The 18,264-nt window shown below is 39.7% G+C and overlaps 1 protein-coding gene across 4 annotated transcripts in view; it reads right to left on the reverse strand.

Annotated features, from left to right (window-relative positions):
• Positions 1-18,264, reverse strand: part of AMPH (amphiphysin) — a 220,300-nt gene that overhangs the window by 61,319 nt on the left and 140,717 nt on the right. For all 4 annotated transcript variants that reach the window (XM_072760037.1, XM_072760034.1, XM_072760036.1 and 1 more), the window contains exons 5-7: positions 17,399-17,494; positions 9,149-9,256; positions 6,859-6,944 (exon numbers count right to left, since the gene is read on the reverse strand). In XM_072760037.1, the coding sequence (XP_072616138.1) occupies positions 6,859-6,944; positions 9,149-9,256; positions 17,399-17,494 (290 nt within the window). The remainder of the gene's footprint in view (positions 1-6,858; positions 6,945-9,148; positions 9,257-17,398; positions 17,495-18,264) is intronic.

Below are 18,264 nucleotides of genomic sequence, written 5' to 3' on the forward strand. Positions count from 1 at the left end.
TACTGTTTGCAGGCAAGTCTTCCTGGCACACTTCAAGTGCCAATCCAGGACCCCTTCTCTAGGACTCCCATAAGCCCATCATTCCTCATACCTTCCCTCATTCAATTACTCAGCAAAGGCTGTAACCACTGTGGGTTCATGCCTAGTGGTGGGCTATGGAGGCTCCAGGAATGAACCGTCCAGGTAGAGGAGCACTTGAGCGCAGAACTGTGAACACATGCTCTGTCACACTGGTGAATGACAGAAGCAGATTTCAACACAGCATGTGAATGGTAAAGTTACCATAAAAGACTATACACAATGTAATATCAAAAATGAATAGATTTGGACAGAAACAGCTTAAACACTGAGAAGAGAGGGGAATTAACAGGCCCTGTGCCAGCTGCGAACATCTGCTGGAGAAGATAAACTCAGGCTGTCCTGAAGAAGGGTCAGATTTAAATAGATGCAGGAGCAGATGGATGAGGGATGCGGCAGGGGGGTGGATGGATGGGGAGGTGTAGATGGATGGGACTGGGAGGTATAGATGGGTGTTGGGGTGTAGATGGATGGAGGGAGTATAGATGGATGAGAAATGGGGGGATGTAGATGGATGGGGGTATAGATGGAGGAGGGGCGTAGGGTGTAGTTGAACTTCATTGGTGAGTATTGTTTTTATTTTCATTGATTTTTCACTATGATAAACAAAACTCTAATGAAGATCTGTGGATTAAAACCTGGTGCACATCTCTATTTCCTTAGAATAAGTTTCTTGAATATAAATGCTGTGTGAGAGGCACAGACGATAGAAGCTTTGATGAGCAGAGTACCAAGCTGTTCCCAAAGAGGCTGGGTCCTTATACTCGCTCAGCTCTCAGGATGAACTTATACAACACCTTTGTAAATTTGAAGGCAAGAGTTAGAAGCTTGCTGACTTTTACATTTATATTCCTTAAATTAAAGTGGATACTATTTTCTTCATTTATTTATTAGCCATTTGTATTTCTTCTTTCGTGAGTCACCTATTCATATTTTGTGTTCATTTCATAGTGCTTGTTTTTTTCTTGTTTATTTGTAAGGGAATTGCTATTAAATATATTGATTCTTGGATATATTTAGCAAAAATATGAATTCTTATTCTTTTATCTTTAAATTTTGTTTTCTGATATATAGCAATCTTGCTTATATCAATTATTGGAGCACCGGAGTGGCTCAGTTAGTTAAGCGTCCAATTCTTGATTTCGGCTCAGGTCGTGACCTTGGGGTTGTAAGATAAAGCCCTGCGTCAGGCTCCACACTCAACAGGAAGTCTGCTTGAGATTCTCCCTCTCATTCTGTCCCTTCCCAGCCCACCCCCCCCCCGAGTACCATTCTCTCTCTCTTTCTCTCTCTAGGAAAAAAAAAAAAGAATACTCTTTAAAGAAATAATTGATGTGGTGCCAGAAATACCTTGTTTAGAATGACTAAAGTATCAAGCAACTTTCTAATATTTTTATGGTTTATTTTAGAAGTTAAGGCAACTAGGATGTATTTAACTTAGAAAAAACTTGTTGAACATTTTTGATGCACTTCATCAGAGAATGGTTTTCTTCAACGTATGGAATTGGAGACTCTTTCTAAGTAGGGACTGCCTTTGACTCATTCTCAACCATAGACCTGGCCTCTAATACAGCATCTGGTAGAGCAGGCACACAGTAAATATTCAATAAATGAATGAATGAATTAATTAATTAATTAATAAGCGTTTACTCTCCCACTGCAAGAGCATATTGTGACTACAGCCTTGGCTTATAGAAAACTGCCGTCACCCGCAGGGAGACCTACATCCACAGAGTACCAGGCTGTGAATGGGATATTATCTGTTTGGGAGGTTTCAATTCAAAAACTCTTCATCAACAAGGGGCTCTGAGACATTAGCATTTCCCTGAAGGACTCCTCTGAGGCGTCCTCAGGCCTCTTGTGGTTAGCTATCTTTATTGAGATGGATCTTTGTCCTTGGAAACAGTGGAAAGGATGAACAGCCGAGCTATCCCAGCCCCAGAGTGCAGGCCAGGACCCTCTCCCTTGGGCTCTGCCCTAAAGGAAGCCTGGGGGGAGTGGGGTGGGATCCCTGTTTTCCCCGGAGCCCCATGTGGTGGAGGAAGCATCCTCTGCCATCTTCACTTACCAGGGGCATGGAGTGGGGAAGGAAGAATTTTCCTCTATCTCACCTCTGATCCTCTGAGATTCATGCCACATGTATCCAGTCCCTGTACAACCTCCCGGCCCCCTACCCCAGCCACTGTGCACATGGCACACATCTCACCGTGTCCCTTTCTACCCCCTTCACCAAGTCCTCACACTCACACAGTGGATATCCAGGTCCCCAGGATGGGCCAGGCAAAACCCTAATTCCTAACTCACCGACCTCATAACCCCAATGTGCTTATTCACGTGCATTCTGCTGCACACCCTGCACCTTGCCATCACTCACAGCCAAAACGAGAAAATTCAAGGGTCTCCTCCCTCACCTCATGTCCTAGACCACAAGATCCTTCCTTCATTCACTTCCATTCCACCTGCTGATTTTTTTCTCTATCTGTCTCAGAAATCAATGGCTTTTTTTCTTCCAGGCTAGTGTCCCCTTCAGGTTCAGCTTCTTGCTTATTAGGCAAGCATGGGCCTCTCAACACAGGGTTCCCACTGGGTGCCCAGCTCCACCAACACCTTCTCTTGATCCCCTCACCCTCCACTTGCTCCAGAAATTCTCGGTCCTTCATCACCCTGCAGCTGTCATTGCCATCTTCTCAAAATGATAACGATTATTTTAAAAGGCTTTCTTTGCCCTCTCATCACCCCATATCTGCTGCCAACTATTCCTCAGGCCCATCATAGTCAAGATCCTCAAAATAAGAAAACGACATCCACTGCTTCTACCTCATCAGCCATGGTGTCTACAGTGCCTGCAGCCAGGCTTCTGACCCCACCATCAGCTGGAAGCTCACCAAAAGCAATGCCCCTTTAGTCTCATTTGCTTGACCTCTATTGTGTAAATGATTCTCCTGGCGCTCCTTCACTTTTAAAATTCTCTCCATTCTTGGCTTTTTTTTCTTTTAGATTTTATTTATTTATTGAGAGAGAGCACAAGAGGGGAGCGGCAGAGAGAGAGGAAGAAGCAGACTCCTCACTGAGCAGGGGGCTCGATCACAGGACCCTGGGATCATGACCTGAGCCAAAGGCAGACGCTTCACCAACTGAGCCACCCAGGTGCCCCATTCTTGGCTTTTTAAGATACTACTCTTCTGGGCCTTCTCCTACATCTGTGATTACTTCCTCTCAGGCTCTTCCACAGGCACCTCTGCGGTGGCACATTCCTTAAATACTGATGCTGTCATTACTCATCTCACCACAGGAGGGAGGCACAGAAGACACAAAGTATTAACTTCAATCTCAAGGTGGAATAACATGGCTGGGAAGAAAACATATGTATTTATAAAACAACTTCCCAAAACAAACTATATTTAACTGTATTTATGAAAGTCTGCATACAGTCTCCTTTTCAGTAAGGAGAAGTCCTATACACAGACATCAAAATTTACTGGAAGTACCACAGAAGTGTGTTTAAGTGACACCTTTAGGATTTGTAAACCCCACAGTGTTAGGCAAAGTGTTTAACCAGCAGGATCCCTGGCTTCCTCATTTGTAAGAGGGGGTAGAGGTAATTGTGATATTTAGAGATTATGTGTGTAAAGTGCACAAAATGATACCTGGAAAATAGTATTCAATAATAAATGAGCTCTCTCTTTTTCTCTCATATAAACACACAAAATATACACAATTATTGAGGTTGAATAATGTAGGTCCAGTCAAAGAACACACACTATACAGAAAGAAAGGCCTAACTAAAATGAACAAATCGGGAAACAACAAATGTTGGCAGGGATGAAGAGAAAGGGGAACCCTCTTATACTTTTGGTGGGAATCTGAACTGGTGCAGTCACTCTGGAAAACAAAGTGGAGGTTCCTCAAAAAGTAAAAAATAGAGCTACCGTATGACCCAGCAACTGCACTACTAGGTATTTACCCAAAGGATACAAACACAGTGATCCGAAGGGGGACCTGCACCCTCATGTTTATAGCAGCAATGTCCCCAATAACCAAACTATGGAAAGAGCCCAGATGTCCATCAACAGATGAGTGGATAAAGAAGATGTGGGGTGTGTGTTTGTGTGTGTGTGTGTGTGTGTGTGTGTGTGTATAATGACTGCTACTTAGTCGTCAGAAAAAATTGAAATCTTACCATTTGCAACAATGTGAATGGAGCTAGTTGGTATTATGCTGAGCAAAATAAGCCAATCAGAGAAAGAATTATATGATTTCACTCATATGTAGAATTTAAGAAATAAAACAGAGGATCATAGGAAAGGAGGGAAAAATAAAATAAGATGAAATCAGAGAGGGAGACACACCACGAGAGACTTTTAATCATAGGAAACAAACAGAGGATTACTGGAGGGGAGGGGGATGGAAGGATGGGGTAACTGGGTGATGGGCATTAAGGAGGTCATTTGTTGTGATGAACAATGGATATTATATGCAACTGAAGAATCCTTGAACTCTACCTCTGAAACTAATAATACACTGTATTTAATTAATTGAATTTAAATAAAATAAAATTTAAAATAAAGAGAGGCCTAAACTAGGTCTTCATCAAAAGGCAGGACCTGATTGACATACAAAGGAAAGAGCCTTGAGTGTAGGCATAAGTGACAGTGGATTAAAAAGCACTGAAGCATTTAGATTGCAAATGGCCAGATAAGGGGAAAAGTTTCTCTCCAAAATTTGTCCTTCAAATATTCCCATTGTGTTTAAGTTCCTATAAAGTCTCTCATATTACAAGATACTCTGACAAGTACTTATACTGAATGACCAAATACTACTTGGGGCAGACACAGAAGCCTGAACATTAGTCAATGCTAGTTTTGGATGCTTACAGAGAACGTTGGGAAATGAAATTTGTTACATACCCAATAGATATTAAGGCAAATAATAACTGTCCTTTGGCAATTTTGGCAATTTTCCTAGGAGTATTATCTCATAATTGGAAGTGTTGAGCATTATGGTACCTAAGCTCTCGCACAGATCAGTTTTAAAAGCAACAAAGTAAGTAATGACATTTCAGACCACAAAAATTCCTCTAGAGGGGAAATGAACAGGGTAACTGTCTAAATTGTATGCAAATGACAACTTGTGCTTGGGATGGGATATCTGTTGAGGAAAATTATAAACTCTGGAGAACTCTGGTTGACTTGATGAGTGTCCTTAATGAGGACGAAGACATGGATGTCAAAGATGGATATAAAGATTTTGGATACAAGTATTTCTTAAAATATAAGACTGCAAATATATATTTCTTTAAAAACCCATAATTTCATTTATGATCTTAAATAGGCATGAATAGCTCAATTAAAATTATGAATAGATATCTGTCGCATCTGGATCCCTAGAAGTTTTATACATTCAGGCTGCTCAAAATCCTCATTTTTTGGGTACACACAGTAGGCTCCTTAGAAGACCACAGAGATGTCAAGGTAGAGCTTCTGAATGAAGAGGTATACAGGAAGAGATGGAAGACACAAATGTGAGGGCAAGACCACCATCATAACCCACAGGAGGATGGTGAAGGTAAGGGTGATAGCACTGAGAACAGGGAGAGAGGAGACCAGGAGACCACAGAGAAAAAGGATGGATTGATTCCTTTCATGGTCATCTGGCTTCTGATAGCTGCTGATGCCACAGCTTGCAGGCTGGGAGCCCAAGAATGATAGTACCACAAAGAGAGATGCAGATATTGAAAGAATGAGTGAGTTCAGATGAGCGATGAGTTCATTTCACACATATTGAACTTTGGGCTATCGTTGGACGTGACCATATGGTTGGACATTGCAATGGACAATGCCTTACAGGCTGATTTTACCATGAACTAGCCAAAATTTCTTCTAGGTATTTTAGTAATGCAAAAATAAACATAGAATGCCTAAATTGAGACAAATTCAATTTTTTTGGACAAACTTCACTCTAACCCTCAAAATGGTTACAACTTTAGGGGACATGAAGAGGCTCCAGAATTTCCATGTAGGAAGGTTTTAGGGAGTACCAATCTGATTGGAAGCTGGGCTAGAGGGTTTGCCTTAAAGCAGGGTCATACAATAAGCACAATTCTGTTTATTTGGTATGGGAGCATGAGGTGCTGATGGAAACTGAGACACATAAGCCCCACTTCCCACTTGATACAACAACTTCTTGGTTCTACCACTGAGGGGGAAAATAAAACAAAGAATGGAAAATGCACTTAATGCCACAGGAAGTTCAGAGTAACCATAGCAAGAAGAATAGTTAGCACTTCAAATGGGAATGAAGTTCAGGTTAAAAGGTCGGAGCTGAAAGCAGAAGTTTGGCACCAAAGCTGGAAGACTAGGTGACCTCTCGGAATAAAGGGAGTCCTGCCAAAGAGCTAAAAGGTCTCTTTGTAAATTTCAAAGTTAGGGGGCAGTTCTCCTAATGCCTCTAACTGAGATTTGGGGGCTCCTCTTGAGAAATCTATCAAGGTCTAAAATTGTGCCATCGATGTAATAGCTGGAGCCATGTACAGCTTAAATTTAAATGAATCAAAACAAAATAAATTAAATCTGAAATTCAGTTCCTCCACCATACTAGCCATAGTCTAAGTGTTCAACAATCCACCCATGCAGCAGGTAGCTACCATGCTGAAAAGCACAGAAACAGAACACTTCTCCTGGACGGCACTTTGGTATCACTGGCAATAAAGACAAGAGAAGGCATATCCTGTTCTTGATTTTCTAAAAGGGATGTGTACACTCTGTGCAAAAACAACTTTACCTTGACCATAACGACGGTAACTCTTCTTGTAAGTCAACGTTAAACTCTTCAAACACTTTCTGTGCTTTCTGAAATTCCTCTTCTGCCTAGAAATGACACATAACAAGTGTTTACACTAAAAATATTGAACACAAGCCATTTTGATAGACAACAACAGCAATTAACATAAAATGCAAATAGCTTTATGGCACCCAAGAAACATTTTGAGAAGGGCAGAAATTTGTCTGGTTAAAATCCACAAAATTTGGCGGGGGGGGGGGGGCACCTGGGTGGCTCAGTTTGTCAAGCAGCTCTTGATTCTGGCTCAGGTCATGATCTCAAGGTGGTGAGATTGAGCCCCATGTCAGGGTCCCAGCAGAGCATGGAGCCTACTTAAGAGTCTCTCTTTCCCTCTCCCTCCCCCTTACTCACATGTGCATGTGCATGCTCTCTCTCTCTTTCAAAAACAAACCAAAAAAAAAAGACAAATAAAATTCACATAATTATTTTCAATAACAGTGAAATATTAAGTTTTATTAAGACATGAAAACTGACTTTATTATAATGGTTGCTTCTGTAGTCTGGCAGATTTTGGCCACAAAAGCATATGCTATATATTGCTCCATATACTGCTCTGCTCTGGATATTGGACATGGATGCTTCCCAAAGAAATTCTCCATCTAGCAAGAAGTCTAAATAATTACAAGATAGGGCTTACTATCTGTTGCAGATCATGCTATTGGGAAAGATGGTACAGAAACAGTGAAGGTTCCATAGGGAAAGTGATACTCTAAAGGAATCTTGAAGAATGTTCATTAAAGAAGCAGGTGGAGAGGCATTACAATACATAAAGGTGGCATTTCCTGGGTTAGAATTCCAGCTTACTAGTTGTGTGAACTTGTGAGATTGTTTTAACTTTCTTCACCTCAGATACCTCACTGATAAAACAGAGACAGTAATGCCTACTTGACAGGTATTGTGAGTATTAAGAAAATGATGACGTGGATGTGCCTGGTGCCTGGCACCTATGGGGTCTTACATGAGGGGCAGCTCTTATTGTGGTTACTCTGGAACTGATGTGTGGGTCATGGAAGCTCTAGTTTAAGATGTGTGTATGCAAGAAGGAGCAGAGGGAAAAGGAGATTCAAAAGTCATTTAGGATAAATAGCTGAGTCATAACCAAGTTGTGCGGGTCTTTTACGCACGCTAAGAAATTTAGATGTGTTTTCTATAGGCAATGCAAGCCATTAAAAGACAAGCAGTGGAGAAACAGATCTAGATATGTGATGTAGAAAGACTATTCAGACAGCTGTGTGTAGGCAGATAGGAGGAGGCAAGACTGGAAGCAAAGGGAGTAGTTAGCAGGTGTCAGCTGGCATCTGTAAGTGACTGGCATACATAGTAAAAGCTACTGAAATGGGTTTTCTAAAAGAAAATGAATATTCTACAAATCCAGCACATGTCTGTACTCCCTGACAGTCACAGGTTATGTCTTAGAATTTCAGATTTGGTTTTCCATCTCAATCTGCCTTTGAGCTTCAAATATGGACCACAAACACAGAACAAAGTGTAGGCACACATTACATTTGCTGACCCTGCTGTGTTGGTGGGACCAAGGTTTACTCAGACCAAAGTGTATGATTCAGTGTCAGCCATGTGAACTCTCCAATAACATGAAAAAACTTATTAAAAATTCTGGAAAGCAGCCCACAAGTACCACGTTTCACTTTCAATTCTGTCCTAATTCCAACCTCCTTTAAAAAGGGAGTACAGGTGTACCTCATTTCACTGTGCTTTCCTTCATTGTGCTTTGCAGCACAATACTGAGTGTTCTACAAATTTAGAGTTTGTGGCAACTCTGCATCAAGCCAATCTATAGGTAATACTGTTCCAGCAGCATTTGCTCACTTCATGTCTTTGTGTCACATTCAGGTAATTCTTTCAATATTTCAGCATTTTCATTATTATCATATTTGTTACACAATCTGTCATTAGTGATTAGGGCTTGCTAAAAGCTCAGATAATAGCATTTTTAGCAATATGGTGTTTTAATTAAGGTATGCACGTTGTGTTTTTAAACATAATGCTATTATGCACTTACTAGATCACGGTATAGTGTAAACATACCTTTTGTATGCACTGGGAAACTGAAAAAAAAATTATTTGATTGCTTTATTACAATATTTGCTTGCCATGGTTGGGAACCAAACCCGCAATATCTCTGAGGCATGCTTGTATTTAATTTCAAAAAGCAAAGTTGTTACAGGTCATAGAATACAGAGAGTGGTGTCAACAGTGGGATCCATCTTACCTTAGAGATTCGACTTTCATCCTTCCTCTTGGAGCTCTGTAGAGCTTCCAGGTGGTGGCGAGCACTATCATAGTCCACCAGCTTCCGGCTGCGTTTTGCAATGCGATTCTGCCGACAAGGAAATGCATGCATGGTTACAGACTCTCTTTTTGACTAATAAAATGCTTCCATTGTCCAGAGTAACTGAGGATCTTGATTTGAGATCGAAGTGAACTAGAATTTCAGTAAACAAATGATACCTGGAAATCAGACTATCGCATCCAATTCCTTATGTAAAAACCATTAGGTCAATATTTCTCCTTCCAATAATAATTAGGCTGATCTCCTTCCAACAATAATTGGGCTTATCGTGAATAGTTGAAGGTAGAATTTGTAGCAGATATCAGAAAAATTCCAAAACTGATTGAGGGGAGCAATAAACCTATACTATCTTTTAGCCTCTATTCTAAATCTTTAAATGTTCCATTTTGAAGATCATGGAAGAAGACGATATTGGGATTTGGTTTTATAATTCTAGTAATACTCACATCCAACATCAGTTCCACCAAGCAGATTTACTTCCTAAAAAGTTATTTTTCTTAGAAGTGTTTCTCAATCTTTTGGGTCAGTAGAATCACCTGAGGAGCCTTAAAAATATATTGATTCTTAGAGACTCCATTTCCATTTAGGATACAGACAGCTGCAATACAGAATGTCACTCTCATGCTGACAAGAAAAAATCTGGATAATCTATAAAAGGATAAGTCTTCTTGATTATATCAGAGACCTAAGGTCACAAGGCAGCAAAATAATCTGAATTCTTTTATTTAGGAAGAAGGTCAAAGTCCTCGAATAAGAGACAGACAACAAATCATTTGTGCCAAAAAAACAGGGTACAGTAGAAGTTGTGGCCACCATATAAGTGGACATGAAGAAGTCAGCCAAATAGCCTATAATGTGTCCCTTTGGGAAGCTGGGTACCCAAGACACAAATTGCATTTATGGTAAGCTCTTTCCTTCAGCTTCCATCGGATGCTTTAAGAAAATCTGGGAACAAGACAACAAGACACTCCCTTGAGATGCAAGTGAGAATGAGGTGAGCTATGGCTGCTACAGGGTGACCACCAACCCCTGCCCATTGCTTGGATCTTTTTCTCTTACAAGGTAAAAGCTTTAGGTTGCTTAAGGAGGGGGCAACAAACCCTGCCCACAGAGACCAAGCAAAGATATACTGCTTAACAGACAGGAGGAGAAGCAAAACCAATCTGGCCCTGGGAGAGGATTAGGAAACCCTGTGGCCCCTGTGATATATGCAAATATCACTGTTACACAAGGTTACACAAGGAAGGATAGAAGAAAAAAATCTCTCCTGACTGGGGAGGGGCATAAAACCTTTCTCCAACCACAGTCTGACTCCTTTAACAAGCAGAGGTCTGTTCCCACTAGGGCAGGGGTAGGGAACTTCTGTCCAAGACCAATCACAGATATGAGGCTGACTTTGCTGAAGATAGGCCAAGAACTCTGTCTCTCTCTTTCCCTCTCGAAAAAAAAAAAAAAAAAAAAAAGACAGGCCAAGAAAGTATAATAAAAAAGAGCCTTGCCCCCATTACAAGTCCATCACTCAATAACAAGCGACAGTTGCCTACCACTGGAGAGAGTGGGCAAGTGTAGAGAGACAGGCCCCTTCTGCACCACAAGCATACAAGGAACTAAAATCTGATGGGCAGCAAGAATGGGGAGAAAAATTCTCTGGCATCCCAGGACCTACCCTACGTGGACCAAAGAAGAGGCAAAAAGCAGACTTCAACCCAAGGGTCTGAAAATGTTATAGATGTTAGAAGATAAGCACAAGGCATTAAGCAGCCCAATTCTAGAGGCATGTGAAAGCCATAGTTCACTGAAAGTTATAACAGTAATAATAATAATAACCAACAAACATAAATCCAGCTCAGTTCATGATCAGATAGATTTGCACCCCCACACCACTGGCCTGACAAAAATGTATGCCATTTCTAAGCATTAATATTACTTCGGTCTTCACTATACATGATGTCTGAGAATCAATGTAAAATTATGAAACACACACACACACACACACACACACACAAGAAAACTCATGAGAAAAGATAAAGCTAACAACAGAATCAGACTCAGACATGACCCAGATGCTGGAAATACCAAACAGAAAATTTAAAATGCCTCTGACTAATATATTAAAGTATCCACTTGGAAAAGGAGAATAACAGACATAAACTTAGGGGTAACGTTTCTGCAGAAACGTTAATAGTCAAAAAAGAATCAAGTGGAAATGGTAAAAATAAAAATTGTATCAGAGAAGAAATATTTCTTTGATGGCCAATTGCACTTAAAACAGCTATGAACAGTGCACTTGAAAATACATCAAGAGAAACTATTCCTATTAAAATAGAGCAATAAGTTGAAAAGTAACAGAATCAAGAATACAAGGCATGTAATACAATATTAAATGGTCTGACATAGTCTAATTTTAGTTTCCAAAAAATATGAGATGTTAAGTCAGAAGCAATATTTAAGGAGATATTGTTGAGAAACTTATATAATAATGAAGACATCAAAGTACAGAAACTCACAGAACCCAAGAAGGATCAACACCAAACAATACCAGTCCAGATACTTCATAGCTAACTGCTTAAAATCAAGAAGAATAAAGAACAAAGGCAAGGATTACAGAAAACTCATCTTGAGAAACTATGCAAGCCAGAATATGATGACATAACATTTTTAAAGTACTGCAAAAGAAATCTGCCAACTCAGAGTTATATTCCCAGTGAAAATACCTTCCAAAAAATAAAGGTGAAATAAAGTCTTTCAGACTGGGGCACCTGGGTGGTTCAGTCAGTTAAGCATCCAACTCTTGATTTCAGCTCAGGTCATGACCTCGGGGTCATGGGATCGAGCCCCACTTTGGACTGTGTGTTCAGGGCAGAGTCTGCTTGGGATTCTTTCTCTCCTTCTCCCTCTGCCCCTCCCCCTGTTCACAAGCTCTCTAAATAAATAAATAAAATTTTTTAAAAGTCTTTTTCAGAGAAAAGCTGAAAGAATTCACCTTCATCATTGGAATTTTACTACTAAGGAAAGCTTCACACACAAAAAAAAAAGTAAGTGCCATAAATTATAAAATTCTGAGATGTTATAAATATAATAAATGATTTTGGGTTTCTACTTTCAAGTTCTTTAAAAGGCAATTGAGAAGGCAAAAAAAAAAACCATGTATTGTGTGGTTTATAACATCTATAAATTAAAAATTTGTGACAATAGTAACAGAGGAAGCAAAGAAAGGACTAGAGATATGTTGTTTATATAAAAGTGCTATGATAGTATTTGAAGTTACACAGGAAAAGTTAAAGATGTATGTTATAGATTACAGAGCAACCACTAAAAACTTAAGTAAAGAGATACTCTCTCTCTCTTGCTCTCTCTCTAAAATAAATAAATATCTTTAAAAAAAAAAAGTAGAGGGCACTGGGTGGCTCAGTTGGTTAAGTGTCTGACTCTTGATTTTGACTCAGGTCATGATCTCAGGGTTGTGAGATCAAGCTCTGTGTTGGGCTCCATGCTCAGTGGCGAATCTGTTTAGGATTCTCTCCCTCTCCCTCTGCCTCCTCTCGCTGCTTGCATGTGGCTGTGAGTGCATTCTCTCTCTCTCTCTCAAACAAATAAATCTTTTTTAAAAAGAGGTATAACTAACAAGCAAATGATAAGCAAATTTAATTACTCTGAGGTAAGGCCCAAGTATCTAGCCTCTTTGAAAAGACTCCTAGTGGTCCAGTTATGCCCAGCCAGTCCAATCTGAGACCCTTAAAAACCTTTAAATTTTATGTGGTAGGAAGAAGAAAGCAACACTAATATGCTTGTGGCATACAAACACAGTCATAACTCAGATCCTCAGCAACCTATAGTATGGGTATTGCAGGGATTACTCCCATTTTACATGTAGAGAATTTTGAATTGCATGAGATTAACTTCTAACTTATCCAGAATTGCTCAGGGTCACATGGGTGCAGGGTCAGCAACTAAGAGTCAGTGCCTCCTTATATCTTGAACTCTGGTGCCCTCACCTGCTTCCCCAGCCCCAGCCTCCTCTTGACTTCTCTGACCTACTCCATCATTCCACTGTCACTCTATTCTAGTTCTCTACACCCCCTTCAGGATCAGTGAGAGGTGGGTTGGGGCAGTTACTCTCATTTGGCTGCTTCCAATCTCTTCACCCTCTACACCTATACCACTTCCAACTGGTGTTGGTAAAAAGCACAGCTTACTCACATTTGCCTAAAGATAATGGGATGAATTAGTCTAGGCAGGATGCAGTGAAGCCATGCAGGGAACCTTGGTGGGTATAGTGTGCCTACGAGGTGACAAAGCTCATTATTTTTAGCAAACGCCTAACTATAGCTTCAGAGGAACACTGTTCTTTGAAGCAGTGGCCTTGTGTAACTCTATGTGACTCTGATAAAGCTCTGCTTCGTGGACTTTCAGGGAAGGGGTCAGGGTGTGGAAGTTTTCTTTAGTATCTTCCAAGATGCAGATATTGATTTTTTGAAGATGAATGTGATTTTTTGAAAGGAGCCACAATTCAATTACTTCCAAGCCTGGGAATAATGTGGAAGAGTACACAAGATGATCTTTTTTTGTTGTTCAAAAACAAGAAGTAAAATAAATAATATGACTCATTTTCTTGTGTAACTGACAAGTCAGTGCAGAGCAGGGCTTACCACGTGCCTATTCTGAAGGCCGTCACTCACTTTGATATGCACATACCTGTGTTGGAAATACAAATCAATCTTGTTTCCTTACCTATCTCATATTTGAAAAACTTGAAAACAGAAGTAAATCTTTTAAGTAAGGGTAGAGTTCATTCACCTTAGCTTTTATATGGAAAATGATGCAATTCTTATTTAACCACCCAGTAGTAAATCTAATTAAGTAAATTTACTAGTTTAGCCATAGTTTAGTGGAATGGTTCAACTGAAATTTCTTCAGGTTTCCCATTGCACACTGACCTATACAGTAAAAAGTTTAATTTATTGTATTCTTTAAAATTTCAATAATAACCCCAATTTAAAATTCACTTTGGGGGATCCCTGGGTGGCGCAGCGGTTTGGCGCCTGCCTTTGGCCCAGGGCGCGATCCTGGAGACCCGGGATCGAATCCCACGTCGGGCTCCCATTGCATGGAGCCTGCTTCTCCCTCTGCCTGTGTCTCTGCCTCTCTCTCTCTCTCTCTCTCTCTCTCTCTCTCTGTGTGACTATCATAAATAAATTAAAAAAATTTAAAATAAAATAAAATAAAATAAAATTCACTTTGGCGCACTGCTGTAAATATACGTGTAGGTACTTAGGTGTGGCTGCCAAGATAGGATCTAAACTACATTTTACAATAACTGCTCACAGCTGTAAGCCTGCCTGTGTTGATGACAAGCTGGCTCTTATTATAACATTGATTTTAGATGTCAGTGCTGCATAATAAGAACTATAACACTGGGTGCCCTGCCAATCACAGTTGGAAAATTCAAACATCATTCCCTCATGAATGGTATTTCATAGCCCTTGCTGGTGAGCGGCAGTAAATATTTGGAAATTTGCCTGACGTTTTAACTACACATGGACTGTTTGATTTCAATGGAAGTCAAGGAAGTCAATTGTGTTCCACGCTTTGAAAATTCTCCACTCAGTATTTTTAATCATTAGCTCCCTTTCCATCAATAACCCATTCATTACATAATCATTCAGCACTAACTTTACGAAGTGATAGAGTCTAAACCATTTCTGCCTTGCATTCAGTGAGCAAAGAACAGAGACTAATCTAAATGTATCTTCACAGAAAAAAACATCTTTCACTAGAAACAGCTATCCTATCTACCCTCCATATCCAAATGGTTTCCTTTCCTCGTTAAACACTGCTGTGTCCTCAGCTCTCTATCCTACGAAATGGTTTCACAATTATCTGTCTTGGTTGAAACCCTATGTGTACGGTATGATGTTATAAATGTGACTTTAGAGAAAGAGAGAAAGATCTTATCAGCCTCTTTGCATGATGCAGGCAACACTATTGTTTGGCATATTGTTTGACTTATTTTTAAGACATCCAGCTAGGTGTCATTATGCCCAGATCTCTAGTGTAAAGATGGTTCAGTCACTGGAGGATCATCTTTGGGCATGACCTCAACCATGGAGCTCAAGAAAAGAACTGCTCAAGCAAAAGTCCTACTGAGTTCTTCACCTTTCTGATGTGGAACAAACTAAAAAGACTAACCAATATCACCTACCATAATTTTATTTAATTAATTTATCTAATTAAAGATTGATTTATTTTTAGAGAGAGACAGAGAGAAAATGTGCATGAGTCGGGGGAGGAGCAGAGGAAGGAGAGAATCCACAAGCAGATTCTGTGCTGAGCCGGGAGCCTGATGTGGGGCTTCATCTCATGACCCTGAGATCATGACCTGAGCTGAAACCAAAAATCAGACGCTTAACCCACTGCACCACCCAGGTGCTGCATCATGTTTTTTTTAATCTATGTTTCAATGCAGGTACTTCTGTGTCCATTTGTCTTCTAAAATTGTATGCTCTTAGAGAGTATGGTCAATTTCCAAATAACTACGGCCAGCAGTACTATAAAAGCTAAGACTATCCATAATTTTTTTGATGATGCTAAGTTTTTGTTCCTGAAACTGAACAATTTTTCCAATATGTTTTTCTCTGGTCAATCGCATCCTTCATTTGCTTCATTAAACCATACTATGCAGGTGTATTATATGAATAATTTAGACTAGTTGCAAACTGCTTTGAAATTTTCAAGTATGAAGTCCAAGCTTTCTCCTATTCTCTTCTGATTTATTGGGAACTGATTTTTATGGAGATTAAATTACCACTGAATAAACGATATTCTGAAGCAGGATAATGATCCTAAGACTGCTCCATAAATGTTGCAAAGTCTAAGACAAAATGTGGCTGTCTACCAAATAATCTGAAAATATCCCAAGATGCATTCTCTAGAGGCTAGGGTGTGCAGTCTCACAGAATTCTAAAATTTTTTCAATTTAATTTTTGAATTTCTCAGAAACTTTTAAAAAGCCAACTTACACTTTTAAATTAGGACACCATCATGCAATGGCTTACTAAAATGTTATATCAAGGGGAATCCTTCATTCAGATTTGTTCTCTGTGACATTTTGCCACCAAGACCTAGTCTGATCCACTGAGATTTGTGTCTGGTGCCCCCGTGTTCCAAAATGTACTTTGGATGTTGGCCAACTAGTTGTGAGGTATTATGTATGTATGGGACAAAGGAAATCAACATCGTTGATATGAATGCTGAGAAGTTTCACGATGTCCCATTGCCAAGGCCAGTGCACATCATGGCAGCTAGTGTCCTGGTGTTTGGCAATGGCTACAAAGCAGGCCAGGTTAAAAGTGGAGCTTTGCATCAGAAGTCACCTAATTTAGGCAGTGTAGATGGATGGATGTTGGTTTCATGGCCTTCTTCACCCTAGAAGAGAAGGGCAGCTCTTCTTCTCTGGTACTCCTCCTTGAGCAGGAAAAACAACTGGGGGGCAGATCTATTCATGCTACCATCTGTTAGGTACAGACCTGATGGACTAAAACCATCTCTACCTCCTGAGTCAATTCAAAATCTACGATGTTCAATCCTCCACTTATATAGTTTCCTTCAATGAATCTAAGTGTTAAGACAAATGTTTTAGACAGGATATTTTTAGACCCAGTTGCTAATGTATTTGAAAGGGGTATATCTTAACAGTTCGATTTGAACCAGAAGATTTTAAGGAGAGAAAAAATATGCAGGTGTGCTCTGAACAGTAAACAAGGAACAATCAGATCTTGCTCTCATGTTTGCAGCGAAGTTTCTCCTTTCCTTGTGACTGCAGTTTATACTAATGGAAATTCTCCTCAAATGCTCTACAATCAGAAGGTTGGAACATAAAGATTGGAATTTTTGGTATCTGGTTTGCAATTTTATATCTAGAGTATGAAAAAGACGTCTGTAGAGAAATAAAAGCTGAAGCAGTTCGCTAAAGGGGAAAATGTGATTTCTGTAGCTATATTTCATCTCAAACTGATAGGAACAGAATAAAACTTCTATGCTTAAATAAATGAAAAGTTACCGTTTTTGATGTCAGCTTGCGGACTCTGAATTCCACTTATCTTTTGCCCACGTTCCAATAAATACATAGAATCATTCCATTCTTCCCTTTATAGACACAAAGTAAAATACCTTTATGTCGGGAAACTGGCCCAGATAGGTATCCAGTGTCAGCAAGGACCCATCCACTAGTTTTTGATGGAAGTCTTCCCATAGAACATCACATTTCTGAGAGAAAAAGAGAAAGCTGCTGAACGATTTTAATTGGATACTTTTTGCCAAACTTCTAAAAAAAAATCAGAAATGGTTAAAATTAGATAAATAGTACTTCCCTGGATAGTAGATGCTAGAAAAAAATATGGATTATTGAATAATACAGTAAAATTTTAAGGCAATTAGACTACCCGTTCTAATTGACAGCATAGGCTACTGAGGATACAGGTTACATGGCAAAGATGGACCCCTGATGTCACCATACCTGAGCTGCTCACTCCAAAGTCTTTTACAAGAGAAAGGGGGGGGGGGAGAGAAAACCACTTTTGAAAACTACTTTTGGGGGCTTACTTTCTCTTGTGTCTTTTTTCACACTTTCAATACTAATCCTCATTATTACAGGTCCCAATTCAAGAAATTCATGCCAAAAAATCCTTAAATCCTCCATAAGAAAACGCTCGTCTTCTGATGTGAGTAGATGCTCTGAACATGTAGCATTCAGCTCCTTCACTACCACAAGAGCCCATTATTTGGATCTGCAACTAAAGATTCCAAAAATCTTGGCAGGACCTATGAGGACCACGGTGGGATGGTAGCCATTTTCTTAAGGAACAAACATCAAAGTGGCATCTGCCACTCACAGAATTTAATGTGATGTTCTGGAAAGCTATTACTGCAAGTTTCTATTATTCCCTTAAAAATTCTTTTCATGATGAATTTTTAATTATACACCATTCATTGGAAATTTATCACACGAGTAAAGCATTTAACAACATGATGTTGAA

The sequence above is a fragment of the Vulpes vulpes genome, chromosome 5 (assembly GCF_048418805.1).
Source record: "Vulpes vulpes isolate BD-2025 chromosome 5, VulVul3, whole genome shotgun sequence".
NCBI classification, from domain to species: Eukaryota; Metazoa; Chordata; class Mammalia; order Carnivora; family Canidae; genus Vulpes; species Vulpes vulpes.